This window comes from Oncorhynchus tshawytscha, linkage group LG14 (genome assembly GCF_018296145.1).
Source record: "Oncorhynchus tshawytscha isolate Ot180627B linkage group LG14, Otsh_v2.0, whole genome shotgun sequence".
Lineage (NCBI taxonomy): Eukaryota > Metazoa > Chordata > Actinopteri > Salmoniformes > Salmonidae > Oncorhynchus > Oncorhynchus tshawytscha.
In genome coordinates, this window is record NC_056442.1 from 501,676 (window position 1) to 520,177 (window position 18,502).

Genomic DNA, 18,502 nt, shown 5'->3' on the forward strand with positions numbered 1-18,502 from the left:
GAAGGTACGGTGTGATTCAAAAATGGTCAGTAATCTGTTTGTTAACTTGGCTTTCGAAGACCTTAGAGATGCAGGGTAGAATAGATTTAGCCTGGACCTGCATGCATAGTCACTTCACTCTGTCCAGCTTGATAAAAGTAATCGAAACAAAAGCTAGACAGTCAGGGAGCCTGGAATATTCCAAAATCGATGGATAGAGGACGAGTTTGAGCAAATGTTGACTGCAAGGAAGTATCTAAATGGGGGTCATCGCTGTTGGGTCACCTGACAGGTACTCGCCACCCTGAGTATTCTGGGAGCTGGATGGTACCGCAATCGCTACTCCTTCTTCCTCCATCAAGGAACTCAGAACCAGAATCACCTTTATTCACTAATGCATTTGTATGTACAGGAATTTGACTCTGTGAAATGGTGCTGCCACAGTAAACAGAATATGCAGACAGACAATAAACAAACAGATTATATACGGACTATAGACACATAATTAATTTAGCCTATAGACCAGGCTAAAAAACTACAAACTACACTATAAACAACAGGCTAAAAATGACAGACTACACTATAACCACCAGGCTAAAAACTACAGACTATACTATAAACACCAGCTAAAAACTACAGACTACACTATAAACACCAGGCTAAAAACTACAGACTACACTATAAACAACAGGATAAAAACTACAGACTACACTATAAACACCAGTATAAAAACTACAGACTACACTATAAACACCAGGCTAAAAACTACAGACTACACTATAAACTAAGTCAAAGGAGATGATTGTGGACTACAGGAAAAGGAGGACCTGAGCACACCCCCATTCTCATCGACGGGGCTGTGGTGGAGCAGGTTGAGAGCTTCAAATTCCTTGGTGTCCACATCACCAACAAACTAGAATGGTCCAAACACATCGAGACAGTCGTGAAGAGGGCACGACAAAGCCTATTCCCCCTCAGGAAACTAAAAAGATTTGGCATGGGTCCTGAGATCCTCAAAAGGTTCTTCAGCAATTGCTCGACAGCATCCTGACTGGGGATGTAGAGGTCCTGCATCACTTGTCAAAGCCTGGTACGGCAATTGCAGTTTTACCCCCGCCATAAGCCTCCAACCACAAGGCACTACAGAGTGTTGCACATTGGCTAACCGGGCTATCTGCATTGTGTCCCGCCACCTTCCGCCAACCCCTCTTTTATGCTACTGCTACTCTCTGTACATCATATATGCATAGTCACTTTAACCATATCTACACTACATACTACCTCAATCAGCCCAACTAACCAGTGTCTGTATATACAGTGCCTTGCGAAAGTATTCGGCCCCCTTGAACTTTGCGACCTTTTGCCACATTTCAGGCTTCAAACATAAAGATATAAAACTGTATTTTTTTGTGAAGAATCAACAACAAGTGGGACACAATCATGAAGTGGAACGACATTTATTGGATATTTCAAACTTTTTTAACAAATCAAAAACTGAAAATTTGGGCGTGCAAATTATTCAGCCCCCTTAAGTTAATACTTTGTAGCGCCACCTTTTGCTGCGATTACAGCTGTAAGTCGCTTGGGTTATGTCTCTATCAGTTTTGCACAGAGAGACTGAAATTTTTTCCCATTCCTCCTTGCAAGACAGCTCGAGCTCAGTGAGGTTGGATGGAGAACATTTGTGAACAGCAGTTTTCAGTTCTTTCCACAGATTCTCGATTGGATTCAGGTCTGGACTTTGACTTGGCCATTCTAACACCTGGATATGTTTATTTTTGAACCATTCCATTGTAGAATTTGCTTTATGTTTTGGATCATTGTCTTGTTGGAAGACAAATCTCCGTCCCAGTCTCAGGTCTTTTGCAGACTCCATCAGGTTTTCTTCCAGAATGGTCCTGTATTTGGCTCCATCCATCTTCCCATCAATTTTAACCATCTTCCCTGTCCCTGCTGAAGAAAAGCAGGCCCAAACCATGATGCTGCCACCACAATGTTTGACAGTGGGGATGGTGTGTTCAGGGTGATGAGCTGTGTTGCTTTTACGCCAAACATAACGTTTTGCATTGTTGCCAAAAAGTTCAATTTTGGTTTCATCTGACCAGAGCACCTTCTTCCACATGTTTGGTGTGTCTCCCAGGTGGCGTGTGGAAAACTTTAAACAACACTTTTTATGGATATCTTTAAGAAATGGCTTTCTTCTTGCCACTCTTCCATAAAGGCCAGATTTGTGCAATATACGACTGATTATTGTCCTATGGACAGAGTCTCCCACCTCAGCTGTAGATCTCTGCAGTTCATCCAGAGTGATCATGGGCCTCTTGGCTGCATCTCTGATCAGTCTTCTCCTTGTATGAGCTGAAAGTTTAGAGGGACAGCCAGGTCTTGGTAGATTTGCAGTGGTCTGATACTCCTTCCATTTCAATATTATCGCTTGCACAGTGCTCCTTGGGATGTTTAAAGCTTGGGAAATCTTTTTGTATCCAAATCCGGCTTTAAACTTCTTCACAACAGTATCTCAGACCTGCTTGGTGTGTTCCTTGTTCTTCATGATGCTCTCTGCGCTTTTAACGGACCTCTGAGACTATCACAGTGCAGGTGCATTTATACGGAGACTTGATTACACACAGGTGGATTGTATTTATCATCAATAGTCATTTAGGTCAACATTGGATCATTCAGAGATCCTCACTGAACTTCTGGAGAGAGTTTGCTGCACTGAAAGTAAAGGGGCTGAATAATATTGCACGCCCAAATTTTCAGTTTTTGATTTGTTAAAAAAGTTTGAAATATCTAATAAATGTTGTTCCACTTCATGATTGTGTCTCACTTGTTGTTGATTCTTCACAAAAAAATACAGTTTTATATCTTTATGTTTGAAGCCTGAAATGTGGCAAAAGGTCGCAAAGTTCAAGGGGGCCGAATACTTTCACAAGGCACTGGAGCCTCGCTACTGTATATAGCCTCGCTACTGTTATTTTTCACTGTCTTTTTACTGTTGTTTTTATTTCTTTACTTACCTATTGTTCACCTAATACCTTTTTTTGCACTATTGGTTAGAGCCTGTAAGTAAGAATTTCACTATAAGTCCTACTACACCTGTTGTATTCGGCACGTATGACAAATGAGCTTTGAGTTGATTTGAAACACCAGACTGGCAGCAAGCCATCAATAGAGGTCAAGTTAATGAGTTAGTGGGACTATGTGACAGACAAAACAGGATGCCAGTGATTTGAATAATGTGGTATAAAGTAAACATGGCGGGTGGCATAAGTAAACAAGAAACCTTTCAACACAATGGATCACTCTTAGTTTTTTTCAACTTTTAAAATTGCTATTTGCCATTGTTAAAAGCATGCTATACAAACATTGATAGGGAAAAGCTTTTACAGTATTAGTTATAACATTTTATACAGCAATTGCCCCACATTGATATTGGTAGTACAGTACAGTTCATTTGAGAGATATCATCAGCTCCAGCTCGTGGCTTCAGCCAATCAGACTGTCTCCATGCACCGGACACTCTGCCCATGCACTGCCCATGCATTCTGTGATTGGTCAGATGCTCCTAGCTAGCCCAACACTGGCCAGTCTGTTCCGTTGCATGCTCTCTCAAGCTTATCAGTATTAACTGCAAGAAAACACACATAGACTTGATAAAAGCAAATGAGATGTTTATGCAAATGTATTTCTAGTACAATAGGGTTCTGCTATAAAACATAGGAAGGGGAATAAGAATGTATTTTTAACTTAAATATTGTTCATCCTTCGTGCTGTCCTAATGCAGCGGGTGTATTCTGTCCTGATGGGGCAGGTGTGTTCTGTCCTGATGCAGCAGGTGTGTTCTGTCCTAATGCAGCAGGTGTGTTCTGTCCTGATGGGGCAGGTGTGTTCTGTCCTGATGCAGCAGGTGTGTTCTGTCCTAATGCAGCGGGGTGTTCTGTCCTTGGGGCAGGTGTGTCCTGTCCTGATGGGGCGGGTGTGTTCTGTCCTGATGGGGCAGGTGTGTTCTGTCCTGATGCAGCAGGTGTGTTCTGTCCTGATGCAGCAGGTGTGTTCTGTCCTGATGGGGCAGGTGTGTTCTGTCCTGATGCAGCAGGTGTGTTCTGTCCTGATGCAGCGGGTGTGTTCTGTCCTGATGGGGCAGGTGTGTTCTGTCCTGATGGGGCGGGTGTGTTCTGTCCTGATGGGGCAGGTGTGTTCTGTCCTGATGCAGCAGGTGTGTTCTGTCCTGATGCAGCAGGTGTGTTCTGTCCTGATGCAGCAGGTGTGTTCTGTCCTGATGGGGCAGGTGTGTTCTGTCCTGATGCAGCAGGTGTGTTCTGTCCTGATGGGGCAGGTGTGTTCTGTCCTGATGCAGTAGGTGTGTTCTGTCCTGATGCAGCGGGTGTGTTCTGTCCTGATGCAGCAGGTGTGTTCTGTCCTAATGCAGCGGGCGTGTTCTGTCCTGATGGGGCAGGTGTGTTCTGTCCTGATGGGGCGGGTGTGTTCTGTCCTGATGCAGCAGGTGTGTTCTGTCCTGATGCAGCAGGTGTGTTCTGTCCTGATGCGGCAGGTGTGTTCTGTCCTGATGCAGCGGGTGTGTCCTGTCCTGATGGGGCAGATCTGTTCTGTCCTGATGGGGCAGCTGTTTTCTGTCCTAATGCAGCAGGTGTGTTCTGTCCTGATGCAGCAGGTGTGTTCTGTCCTGATGCAGCAGGTGTGTTCTGTCCTGATGGGGCGGGTGTGTTCTATCCTGATGGGGCAGCTGTTTTCTGTCCTGATGGGGCAGGTGTGTTCTGTCCTGATGGGGCGTGTGTGTTCTGCCCTGATGGGGCGGGAGTGTTCTGCCCTGATGGTGCAGGTGTATTCTGTACTGATGGGTCTGGTGCGTTGTCCTGATTGGGCAGGTGTATTCTGTACTGATGGGGCTGGTGCGTTGTCCTGATGGGGCAGGTGTATGCTGTACTGATGGGGCTGGTGCGTTGTCCTGATGGGGCAGGTGTATTCTGTACTGATGGGGCTGGTGCGTTGTCCTGATGGGGCAGGTGTATTCTGTACTGATGGGGCTGGTGCGTTGTCCTGATGGGGCAGGTGTATTCTGTACTGATGGGGCTGGTGCGTTGTCCTGATGGGGCAGGTGTGTTCTGCCCTGATGGGGCGTGTGTGTTCTGCCCTGATGGGGCGTGTGTTATGCCCTGATGGGGCAGGTGCGTCGATCCATTCTGATGGGGTGCTTGCATTCCATTCATGCGGGTGTCTGCTATGTTAAAATATGGCTGAGCAATGTCACGCCACTCACCAAATGTGCATTCCTTCTTGGTCGTTTAAGTGGCCCAGCGTTGTCTTTATTCATCTTTCTTCTCCATCAGCTTCTTGGCTCTGGTCTTGTCATTTTGAGTCTCCAATATTATTTAATAGAGATACAATTAATTATGGCTAGCCCAGTGCCACAACTCACACAATTATCATCAAGATACGTAGTCTAATACATCTTATTCAAGACGCAATACTAATATGCATTACCAAATAAAATTGTTAGGAATTTTGTCCCTTATATACAGTACACACATATGCTGAAATGCTAAGGCTACCAGCTAGGCAAATGTTATATTGTAATTCAATATGCATGGGGGTCTCGACTGAAGTAAATTATGTGATAAACTTGCATGACTAATACTAAAAGATAACGCTATTTTACTTAGTTAGCTCTTGCAAACACAAACACAACTTTTCCCTGTGAGTTTGTACAAGCTCCCTGGCAAAACCATATAACGTATATTTGCTCCCTGGCAACTACCTAATCAACCCTGTTTCGCGTTTATTTCAAAGAACATATAACTCATTGGACGACTTTACTTGAAATGTGATTGGACGACAGTCAAAGACCCACGTGAAAGACGGTTGGAATTAAGATTGAGGTCATTGCTTTGCTGACGATGAGTGATCCACGCGGATCCTTGCCACAGATAGTTTGAATTTGCTAAGAAGATAAGAATCATAATTAACTGAATACACTGTGAACGATTACATTTTCGTACCCCAAGGTGAAATAATAACATATGTAATATATCATTTTCAGGGCTGTATCAAAATGGAAAATGATAGCGTGCTGTTGTATTTCTGAGCAGCCAGCTGCATGTAGCTACAGTAATATAGCTACAACCGGGTTAGCAGCTAAGAAGAATTGTCCTCCATAGAGACAAAGGTTTTCCACAAAGAAAGTGCAGGATATGTCTCCAGAATTGGACCCAAATGAGCATTCTGGTAAGTACTGCACTAATCTGAAATCATTTGAATGTCTGCTACCTGTAGGATAAGCACCAGGAGAATGTCTCACGTCTCAACCAGTGATCTTTTGAGTGGCATAAGGCTTTAACATTTTCTCTCCCTCTTTTCAATTTCTCTTTCAGGACATTTTGCTTTTGTGAGGTGTAAGAATGGATGCACTGCAAAACTCTTCCAAACATCTGATATTCTAGGTGAAGAGGCAGTTCCTATCAGACAGCTGCAAGATCTTAGGTCAGGAGTAACCATTCTAGCCAAGTGGTCAGACGGCACATTTTATAAGGCCACTGTTGAATACATTGGGCAGCCAGACCAGATTGAAAAAAAGGTTTGAAAGAAAAACCATGGCAGATTCTTAGATATGAACGAGCAAGAGAAGGGCTGCCCACCTCAACTAACAGTACGTCAGTCACCCACATCTGAACATTTAAGCTTACATGTCAAGTGTCAAGTGACACTAATAATTGAGGAGCCCACTGTCTGAACACAGTGAAGATGTCAGATCAATACCTACTCTCTGCAGACAAAACACAGCCTGTCCATCTCTATGGTGGCAATGCACTCGCCCTGGTGAGACAGCATCAACCAGCCCCAATTGAACAGCACGCACCAACCCCAGTTGGACAGCATTCCCCAACCCCTATGAGACAGCACACACCCACCCTGGTGAGACAGCATCCACCAGCAGTGCAGGGACAGCTTCCCCTAGCCCCTGTGGGACAGCACGCACCAGCCCCCACTGGATGGAATGCATCAGCTTCAGTGGGACAGCACACAACAGCCCCTGTGGGACAGCATGCACCAGCCCCCACTGGATGGAATGCACCAGCCTCAGTGGGACAACACACAACAGCCCCTGTGGGACAGCACGCACCAGCCCCCACTGGATGGAATGCACCAGCCTCAGTGGGACAGCACACACCAGCCCCAGTGGGACAGCACGCACCAGCCCCCACTGGATGGAATGCACCAGCCTCAGTGGGACAGCATGCACAAGCCCTCACTGGATGGAACGCACCAGCCTCAGTGGGACAGCACACACCATCCCTCACTGGATGGAACGCACCAGCCTCAGTGGGACAGCACACACCAGCCCTCACTGGATGGAACGCACCAGCCTCAGTGGGACAGCACACACCAGCCCCAGTGGGGCAGCACACACCAGCCCCAGTGGGGCAGCACACACCAGCCCCAGTGGGACAGCATGCACAAGCCCTCACTGGATGGAATTCACCAGTCCCAGTGGGACAGCATGCACAAGCCCTCACTGGATGGAACGCACCAGCCTCAGTGGGACAGCACACACCAGCCCCAGTGGGACAGCATGCACAAGCCCTCACTGGATGGAACGCACCAGCCCCATTGGGACAGCATGCACAAGCCCTCACTGGATGGAACGCACCAGCCTCAGTGGGACAGCACACACCAGCCCTCACTGGATGAAACGCACCAGCCTCAGTGGGACAGCACACACCAGCCCCAGTGGGACAGCATGCACAAGCCCTCACTGGATGGAACGCACCAGCATCAATGGGACAGCACACACCAGCCCCAGTGGGACAGCATGCACAAGCCCTCACTGGATGGAACGCACCAGCCTCAGTGGGACAGCACACACCAGCCCCAGTGGGTCACCTCACACCAGCCGCTATGTGATGAGGGATGAGGTTTAAAAAATCCTGTGTGACAAGGGAAGGATGGAGGAAGTAATTTTGAGAATAGGTAAGTAATTAATATCATGTCACCTATCAAACTTTATTTTGTGAAGTTGAATTGTAAATAATTTTGAACAACTTTTCCAACCCCATTTCTGTCTTTTTTAAAAACATTTTTTATATATTTGGAAGAGTGATTGGGTCTAATAATAATGAATGTACTGTATGTGCTATTGTCTCATCTCAGACCCAGTCCAGATCCGAGAGCTGCACGCTCTCATTGACATCGTTGGAGAGCAACACTGTGAGCTACAGGAGAGAAAGCCATCGGTGCTGTCCGGCGAGCAAGAGTTGTTTCCTGACAGTGGCATGTTCCTCTCATCGTTCCACCTGGCTGCCATCCATCAGGCATCTAGGCAAGATTTTTTACATCTGTTTCATATCATTTTTGACCGTTTTTTCTCAGTGGAAGAATGTGTCAATTCATTTGCCTTTGGACGCCATGGCAAGATCCCAGAGAGGAAGCGAGTCCTCGACCAGAAGAAGGTCAGAGGAATTCTAAGTAAGTATTTTCTCAAAGCTAGGTTACTTTGTTACTTAACTGCCTACAGCAAATTAGGATTGATTCTTGATGAAAAGGATTTACGTATGTTATATGGTAATTTATCTCTGCAATCAAGTCTAATCAAGTTTCTGAAAACTGTATCTTAAATACCTCTAAAACAAACTAAAATCCCCAATGTTTTTTTAAGATGTTTCTGTTTTGCATACTGTGAGTCCTTGAGTAGAAATGTCAGGTGTTATTTGTCAAAATATTCATGAAATGTTTTATATACTTTATTCCAGCCTGTCTTGCGATGTGCTTCCTTGGATGGTTGGACTGGAATCGATGAAGGCATTCATCAACAAGTGTAGGACCAGAGCAGGACAGAGTAGTGACTCAAATATTTTTGTTTGTGTACAATGTTCATATTTGCAATAAGGTTCATTTAAGAACATACTGCTATGTGCTTGGTGTCACATGTAGGTTAGACTTTTTGTTGACTACATCTGGTGGGTGACAACTGCCTATTTTCATCTCTACAATATTATTTTGGGGTTTAACTAATACAAGAGTATAACTACAAGAACTTATGCTATATATTCATTGTTTTTACATTCTTACAGTTAATGGAAACCAATCTCAAATCAAACTTTATTTGTCACATGCACCAAATACAACAAGTGTAGACTTTACCATGAAATGTTTACTTACAAGCCCTTAACCAACAGTGGAGTTCAAGAAGAGTTAAGAAAATATTTACCAAGTAGACTAAAATAAAAAGTAACGCAATAAGAATAACGAGGCTATATAGAGGGGTCACCGGTACCGAGTCAGTGTGCGAGGGTACAAGTTAGTTGAGGTCATTTGTACATGTAGGAGGGGGTGAAGTGACTATGCATAGATAATACATAGCAAGTAGCAGCAGTGTGCAAAAGGGATTGCTGGGAATGAAAAGTGAGATGCTTTGTTAATATAATAAGCACTGTTGAATACATTTGTTGAACTGTATCAGTTTTCATTCTTGTTTTGAACAGCTAATCATTAATACTGCAAATGAATGCTAACAAATTCAATTCTCAACTGTCTCATCTCATTAATCAAGCTGATGTATAGCTTCTGTAGTAATTTTAAGATAAATGAGACGAGGATGAGACGTTGCACATTCAATGTAGAGATCTCCTTTATGGCTCATACTACTTAGACATTTCTGAAATGATCCCCTCAGACAAAGATCATTAGCCTAATAAAAGTCTCAAACTTGTCTCAGGAACTTATCATTATTGCTCCTTTAAAATAAGAGGCAAGGATGAGCTCAACGGTTTACAATGATGAGACCTCTGCTGATCATACTTCTCGAATAATGCTAAAACGATAATCTCAATTCAAGTGTCCTATATATGTATCATAGAAGTCTCTAACATCTCAATATTTTTCCCAATGGGCCTTTAGGAGCAATAACCCAGACACAAATGGTCACAGAATGATTCAAAATTGAGAAGCTCTAGGTAGTCACAAAAGATCTGGAGGATATCCGAGTGAACAACAGATTTTTTTCCTATGGGCAGTACAGTATAGAGTAGTATAGTACAGTATTAACTCACAATTCCTCCTGCCTGTATCCCAGTGGATCATCCACTCTGTAACTAATTCCTAAGGTGAGGGACACCACAACCGCAGGCAGTCCTAAAAGACAGAATGTTATTGCCTGGTAGTTTTGCATTTTATTTAACTAGACAAGGCCATTCTTATTTATAACGACGGCCTACCCCGGCCAATCCCGGACGACACTGGGCCTATTGTGCGCCGGCCTATGTGACTCCCAATCACAGCCCGATGTGTGAGAGCCTGTAATCGAACCAGGGTCTGTAGTGACGCCTCTAGAACTGAGATGCAGTGCCTTAGACCGCTGTGCCACTCAGGAGCCCATGCATGCAGCCATATACATAGCATTCGGAAAGTATTCAGACCCCTGACTTTTTACACATTTTGTTACCATACAGTCTTATTCTAAAATTGAATAAATACAATTGTTTCCTCATCAATGTACAAACAATACCCCATAATGACAAAGCAAAAAGAGGTTTTATTGAAAACCAAAACAGAAATACCTCATTTACAAAAAAGTATTCACCCTTTGCTGTAAGATATCAAAATTAGTTTCCATTGATCATCCTTGAGATGTTTCTACAATGTGATTGGAGTCCACCTGTGGTAAATTCAATTGATTGGACAAGCTTTAGAAAGGCACACACTTGTCTATATAAGGTCCCACAGTTGACAGTGTATGTCAGAGAAAAAAACAAGCCATGAGGTCGAAGGAATTGTCTGTAGAGCTCCAAGACCGGATTGTGTCGCGGCACAGATCTGGGGAAGGGTACAAAAACATTTCTGCAGGATTGAAGGTGCCCAAGAACAGTGGCCTCCATCATTCTTAAATGGAAGAAGTTTGTAACCACCATGACTCTTCCTAGAGCTGGCCACCCGGCCAAACTGAGCAATCAGTGGAGAAGGGCCTTGGTCAGGGAGGTGACCAAGAACCACAATGGTCACTCTGACAGTGTTCCCCTGGAGATGGGAGAACTTTCCAGAAGGACAACCATCTCTGCAGCACTCCACCAATCAGGCCTTTATGGTAGAGTGGCCAGAAGGAAGTCACTCCTCAGTAAAAGTCACATGACAGCATACTTGGGGTTTGCCAAAATGAAACCAAGATCGAACTCTTTGGCCTGAAAGCCAAGCATCACGTCTGGAGGAAACCTGACACCATCCCTATGGTGAAGCATGGTTGTGGCAGCATCATGCTGTGGGGATGTTTTTCAGCGGCAGGGGCTGGGAGACCAGTCAGGAACGTGGGAAAGATGAACGGAGCAAAGTACAGAGCAATCCTTGATGAAGACCTGCTCCAGAGCGCTATGGACCTCAGACTGCCTGGTAGGTTGGATAATGATAATGGCGCTGGAGGGGTTTCGGAGCCCGTAAAGGGCAGCCATCAACTGTGCTATGTTTGTTTTTTTGCATTGTTTGTAACTTATTTTGTACGTAAAATGTTGCTGCTACGGTCTCTTATGACCGAAAAGAGCATCTGGATATCAGAACTGCGATCTGACGCGAAGGATATAGGATATAGGATTTAGTGCTTCCCAAAGACCAGGCCCGAGTCCTTGTCATTCCCGTGAAGCAAAGACGGAAATACAGGGGGCGGAGATCGGGATGCCTTGTGAGAATTTGTCGGCGAGTGGGTGACCCATCTCTACCATCCGTTCTATTGGCCAACGTGCAATCACTGGAAAAATAAACTGGATGATCTCAGTTTGAGGTTATCCTACCAGCAGGACATTAAAAACTGTAATATCTTATGTTTCACAGAGTCGTGGCTGAACGACGACACAGATAATATAGAGCTGGCTGGCTTCTCTATGCATCGGCAGGACAGAACAGCTACGTCTGGTAAGACAAGGGGTGGGGGTGTGTGTCTATTTGTCAATAACAGCTGGTGCACAATGTCTAATATTAAGGAAGTCTCAGGCATTGCTTGCCTGAGGTAGAGTACCTCATGATAAGCCATAGACCACACTATCTACAGTAGGAAGAGAGTTTATCTATATTCTTAGCCATCTATTTCCCACTATAAACCAATTCTGGCACTTATACAGCTTGTTGAGTACGGTCTATGGCCATAAGCAAGCAAGGAAATCCTCAGGTAGCCTAGTTGTTAGGGCGTTGGACAAGTAACTGAAAGATTTCTAGACCGAATCCCCAAGCTGACAAGGTAAAAATCTGTCGTTCTACCACTGAGCAAGGCAGTTAACCTACTGTGCCCCGGGAGCTGAAGACGTGGATGTCGATTATGGCAACCCCCCCACACCTCTCTGATTCAGAGGGTTTGGGTTAACTGTGGGAGACACATTTCAGTTGTACAACTGACTAGGTATCCTCCTTTCATCCAGAAGTGGTGCTCCTAGTGGCTGGTGAGTTTAATGCAGGCAAATTTGAATCCTTTTTACTTTTATTTCTACCAGCATGTCACATTTGCAACCATAGGAAAAAGAACTCTAGACCACCTTTACTCCACACAGATGTCTACGAAGTGAAGGATGTTGAGTGTCAGATGTTGGCGTGCCAGTATTTGGACAGCCGGGTCAGGTGGGCTATCAGTAGTTGGATGGTCAGGGGTTAAAGGGGCAGCAGTAGTTGGAGTATCTGTAGCTGGACTGTCAGTTTGAGTGTAAGTAGTTGAGGTAGTTATGTCAATGGAGGTTGGAATGGCAGATGATGTGCTGAGATCCCCCTGTTGTAAAGAGACTTTAAAAAAGTTAATTAACTCAGTAAACCACATAAACAAGAATACATAGTGTCAGTTGCTATAAACATAGGAGATGATCCATGCTGTTCCAGTTTCATTGTGTCTGCATCCGTGTAGAAATGTTTTCTACTGTACTTTGAGAGATGTCATTATCACTGCCAATAAATGGTAGAGTTGATAGATAGTTGATAACAGTGGCTTTTGCTGAGACCTGATAGTAGTCTATTGACAGTCTGTAAACAACAGTTTAGCGATAAATCTAAATAGTTTGGATTAAAATAGTCTGAAACAATGTCTTCTTTGATGCTACTGTGTCATGACGTTGGCATGTTGGGGGAGGTTTATGACCCCCATAAATACCTTTCCACTTTTTCCTCTCTCTACTCTACCGATGTAACTATTGAGAATCCCTTTGTTAACATAGAGTCTGGGAACATCAAAAGGTGGGAAACGGAACCCTATTTCAGTAATCCAACCAGTTGAAAATATGCATTGGTACTTAATGAATGATGTCAGATCAGTTGGCGTCTGAGACATTATTACTGTTGATAGGACAACATAAACTGTATCTTGGAAAGTCTACACATTCTAGTTATCAGATTCACATGGAATTGTTGTGCAATTTAAATGTTTAAATATGAAACTATTTGTGAAAAGATTAAATGTAATTTTAGCTTCTAAATGAGAGAATTGGTTTTCATGAGTGAACTATGCTCAACTCAGTGGCCCCGCCCATGTGAACAGACATCGGTTGTAAACTATGAAACACGGCCCTCTCTCCCAACCCTATATAAGCCCCTTGTAACTTTCTGTTCCAAGGATGTGCGGACTTGAGGTCCCCACGTTGAAAGGACAAAGACCACCTACAGAACCAACCTAACGAAATTAGCATCGAATTAGCATTTCAATGTGAAGGTGACGACCTACATGCCGGAAGGATGAATTTCGACTATACCAGCCAGAATATAGCATGAGCTTAAAGTATGGCAACTTGGCATGAACTTTGACCTCTTATTCACTAAAGAAGTGATATCTCCTAGCCATTGTGTTAGCGCAGCAGCTGTAGACGTGGGCAAGGAGAGGACGGACAGAGTATCAGTCCTACCACACGACGACGGTACTACCAAGTAGCCGTTCTACCACCAGACATTCTTCAAAGGACAACCCGGCCTCCCATCTACGACCAACCGATCGAAGCGCAGCTCAGAGTAAATATTTATTGCATTTTCCTTTTCCAAATGGGCGGTTATTTAGAATGCATAAGATTCCGTATTTACGATAGAGTAGCTGCCTACAGCCCGATAGACACAATCTTTTTGCTCCCCAACCCCCTTTCTGTATGTAACCAGCCGTCATATCTGTTCCGTCCGCTAGGGACGTTATCCTTTATGACATTTGTAATCAATGTATGATCCATTCTGTGTAGATGTAATTCTGTGTGATTATTTAGGTATTTAGTAAATAAATAAACCACATTTTGTATTGCTGATTCAACTTGTTAGCCAGGGTTCGTGAAGATAACCAAGAATTTGCAACTTTCAGATGAGACTGAATAAGGCGACGATTAAATATGGACTGCTATTGATGTAAAAGATTACCAGGTCTTTAAGAGTTTATTCGGAAGATAACAGCTCTATAAACATTATTTCGTGGTTCCCTGACTTTCTAGGTAATTATTTACCTGATTAGCTCAAATCAGGTAATATTAATTACAGAGAAATGATTTTATAGAACAGCATGCCATATCACCTAATCCGGCATAGCCAAAGACACAACTGTATCCCTCACAGATTATGGCAGCCAGCTCCATAGATCAGGACTGAGACATAAAGAGGACGCTTTCTAAAGGCAGCAGAACAGGTCAACATTAAACCCTGGAGTCTCAGACAACTCCAGTCTTAATCTGTCCACAGGCACCAGAGCCAGGAGATGAGATAATGGAGGTTAGAGGGTTACCAGGAAGACGACAGGACAGTCTGCTGAGTATTCCAATTAGTCCTACAACTATCAATTAGGGATGGCGAGATGGGGATGTAGAATTCAAATATAGATGGAAGATGGGCCTAGAAGTGGTGTCAGACAGTGGCAGGCAGCAATAGTCATTCCTTGTCAGTTGTTTAAATAATTTAGTCCTCTGTCCTCATTTCTTCTTCTTGTCTTGTGTGGAGGTGAACCAGGCGTCCAGCAGCTTCTTGCTGTAGTAGATCTGCCAGCCGTGCACCTGCACCGCGATCACCATCACCAGGTACATGACGGACACGGCAGAGAAGCCGAAGATGAAGCGGTAGGCCTTGCCGTGGCGGTACAGCTGCTGGGCCACTGGGAACATCTCCATGCCCCCGTAGATGAGCGGTGCTATGCAGAAGAGGCCAGCACTGATCATGGAGATCACCAGGTAGCTGATGTTGTTTTTGGGCAGGGCCATGAAGCTGAAGAGGGAAGGGATGACACTTAGCAGGTAGGGGTACTCCCACTGGTAGGGAGCAGCCACCACACTGTGGGACACTAGGTTCAGCTGGCTCACTGTCACCTGGGCAGCTAAGAGGAGCCAGATCAGAACATGGACGATGTTCAGCTTACGGATCTCGGACTTGAGGGCGACACTGATGAGAAAGACAGAGGAGAAGCACAAGAATGTGATGTTTCAAATGGGTCACTGTGAACAAAACCTGTCATCTTGTTTTATGTAGGCACTTAACCCTAATCGCTCCTGTAAGCCGGTCTGGATAAGAGCGTCTGCTAAATGACTAAAATGCATTAACATTCAAATGAGAGCGAACCTCATCTGGTAGTGTGAGGCCACTCTCTCGCGGTGCTGAAAGTCACTTCCATCTGTGCCAGTAGCTCGAGGTCCAGCTCGGGAAGCCATGGTTACCGCCTGTCCAAAAAACTCAAAGTAAAACCTGTCATTCATTGTGTTAGAGCTTTCTAAGGTGCTCATTAGTGCTCATTAGTTATTTCACAACTGCAGATAAGTATACAGCATAAGCTATCACTCTCGAAGACATTGTAACCTAATGGCAGGCTAATTACATTAGACAACTAGCCTTTAAAATAATAGAACTAATACAATTTGTATGAAATGAGCAATACCAATAAATTAAGAATTGCATTAGTCACATGCTCTGTAAACAGGTGTAGACTAACAGTGAAATGCTTACTTACGAGCCCTTCCCACAATGCAGAGAGAATAATAGAAAGATAATAATAAATAATAAATACACAATGAGTAACGATTACTTAGCTGTATACACAGAGTACCAGTACTGAGTCAATGATAACATGGCTATATACACGGGGTACCAGTACTGAGTCAATTATAACATGACTATATACACGGGGTACCAGTACTGAGTCAATGATAACATGGCTATATACACGGGGTACCAGTACTGAGTCAATTATAACATGACTATATACACAGAGTACCAGTACTGAGTCAATTACAACTTGACGAAATGCATGGGGTACCAGTACTGAGAAATGATGACTTGGCTATATACACTGAGTACCAATACCGAGTCAATGTAATTGAGGTAGATATTTACATATAGGTAGGGGTAAAGTCTTTAGGCAACAGGATAGATAATAAGCAGTATCTGCAGAGTATGTGATGACTCAAAAGGTAGCTATTTGGTTAACTATTTAACAGTCTTATGGCTAAGGAGTAGAAGCTGTTCAGGGTCCCATTGGCAGTAGGTACCGCCTGCCGTGTGGTAGTACAGATAACAGTCTATGACTTGAGTGAATAAGGTCTATGCATTAGGCTAATAGATTAGTTGAGGCATAAATACAGAAATGACTTGTACAAAGCATAGCTGATCCTCCTAGTTTTCCTGAAGGTTACCCAGTTAACTTGACAGTGGACACATGAGGATGATGGGCATGTGGATTAATACTAGCTTGGCTACCCTCTGCTTTCCTGTCCCCTTCTGCTGGCTTTTCAGATAACGCCAGGCCAGGCGAGGATGATTTCTAGTTAGCCAGTAAAATATTTAAATCCCCCTGTGGACTATTTAGAAAGAGACCAGAGGCCCATGTGTTAAAACATTCATCAACAGGTCTGATTCCAATACAGTTTTAAGACCGAGTTAGTTAGCTAGCAAGCACCATCAGCTATTAGTATGTAGTTTATAAAACGACCTGCTGCTTGTAAACTAAACAAGCATACTCACAGTTCGTCCTGGACTGTCAGTGGGGAAATGCATGACAATGTAACGTTACAAGTCAAAATGTAAAAAGTCACCCAGACAATTTTAAAGTTACCAAGCTAGCTAGCATCATCAGCTATTAGTATGCAGTTTCTAAATCGACCAGCTGTTTGTACTAAGCAAGCATGATCACCGTTTGTCATGCATTTCCTCATTTACAATCCAGGACGATGTACAAGTCAATTTAGTGGTACTGCTAGCCAGCTTGCCAACTTAGTGGTACTGCTAGCTAAGTCTCATTGCCGTAGACACCTTGCAAAAACAAACTACAGACAACTGCAGCTAAAGTTTAGTTTGCTAGACATATGTTAATGTAATACTTACTGTATGTTCAGTACAACAATAGTCGTTACACGTTCAATTAACAAACGTATTGCGACTAAACTCTGTGGACATTCCTCCTTTCTCCCGTAGACATGTGCAATACGGAAGTGTTGACTATTCAATCTGTGATTGGACAGATGACTGAACGGATGGCAGTGGGGGACAATCCAAAAAGTTATACTACAGTTGGAAACAGAAACGCTCATTGCGACAGGCTATGATCTTCTTCTTCGTGAGGTTCGAAATAAGTTTGTTAATTGAACGTTTAAAAATCCATCGAACAATATTATAAATCCATTACACTTTGTGATACAAAATAGGAGAAGGGGAAACGGGAAAAATAAAATATATTTTTAATTACCCTACCAACTAACCTTACACTCATTAAAACCCACCACCTTATTTCACTACTTTAACCGTATCTGATTCTACCCCAGGCCAACGACCTGAGAGGACGGGACACTACCACTCAACACACCCTGTAACTCTTCTGAAGTCAAATCTCGTACGCCCAAGTACTTTTCTGCAGCTGCCACCACAACATATATTTTCTGTGACTTACATTCCATCACTGTGGTACAGTTGATAACCATTGGAGGAGCCAACCTTACTGAAACATACAGTATATCGCTCATTGGCCTATCCCTCTGTTCTGGCACAGATCTACTATTCACAGGGATCCTCTCAGAATCCCTTACCCTTTATCCACCCTCTACCTTCTTCACTGCCTCATAATAGGACAGCTTCTGCACTATGACCCTGGCCACCTCAACCTGCCTCTCTCGCACCGGACACCTCCAATTTTCCGCAACATGGGCACAGTATACACACTTTTTTTCCATCGAAACTACACATTGCTCTGTCCCATGTCCTCCTTCACACTTCCCACATCTTGGATTATCCCTCCTACACACTGCTGCAACCTGCCCATAAATGTGACACCTATAACACCGCAGTGTATTTTCTGATATTCATCTGTTTGTAGCTATATGAGAGATGTTTAACTAGTGGTCTGTCAAATATAAATGATTCTTTATGTAAACATTCAGCAACAAATGCATTATATTGAATTTTGTGAGTGTATGCAGTGTTGTACAGGTATTGACAAAAATGATGATGATGATGATGATCTTCTTGAAAACAGTGAGTAACCAACAATAGCATGTGTTGGACCCTCGAATCAGGTTTGTTTTTGAAATCCGTTTTGGAATATTGGCTG

At 43.7% G+C, this 18,502-nt stretch overlaps 1 protein-coding gene across 1 annotated transcript; it reads right to left on the reverse strand.

The window, feature by feature from the left end:
• Window positions 1-14,335: 14,335 nt before the first annotated feature.
• LOC112266322 (protein jagunal homolog 1-B) lies at window positions 14,336-17,412 on the reverse strand. Its single transcript, XM_024443712.2, has 3 exons — window positions 17,284-17,412; window positions 15,529-15,626; window positions 14,336-15,351 (listed from the first exon to the last, which is right to left on the reverse strand). Exons 2-3 carry the CDS (start codon window positions 15,615-15,617, stop codon window positions 14,889-14,891), a joined length of 552 nt encoding a protein of 183 aa, XP_024299480.1. The 5' UTR covers window positions 15,618-15,626; window positions 17,284-17,412; the 3' UTR covers window positions 14,336-14,888.
• Window positions 17,413-18,502: the final 1,090 nt, after the last annotated feature.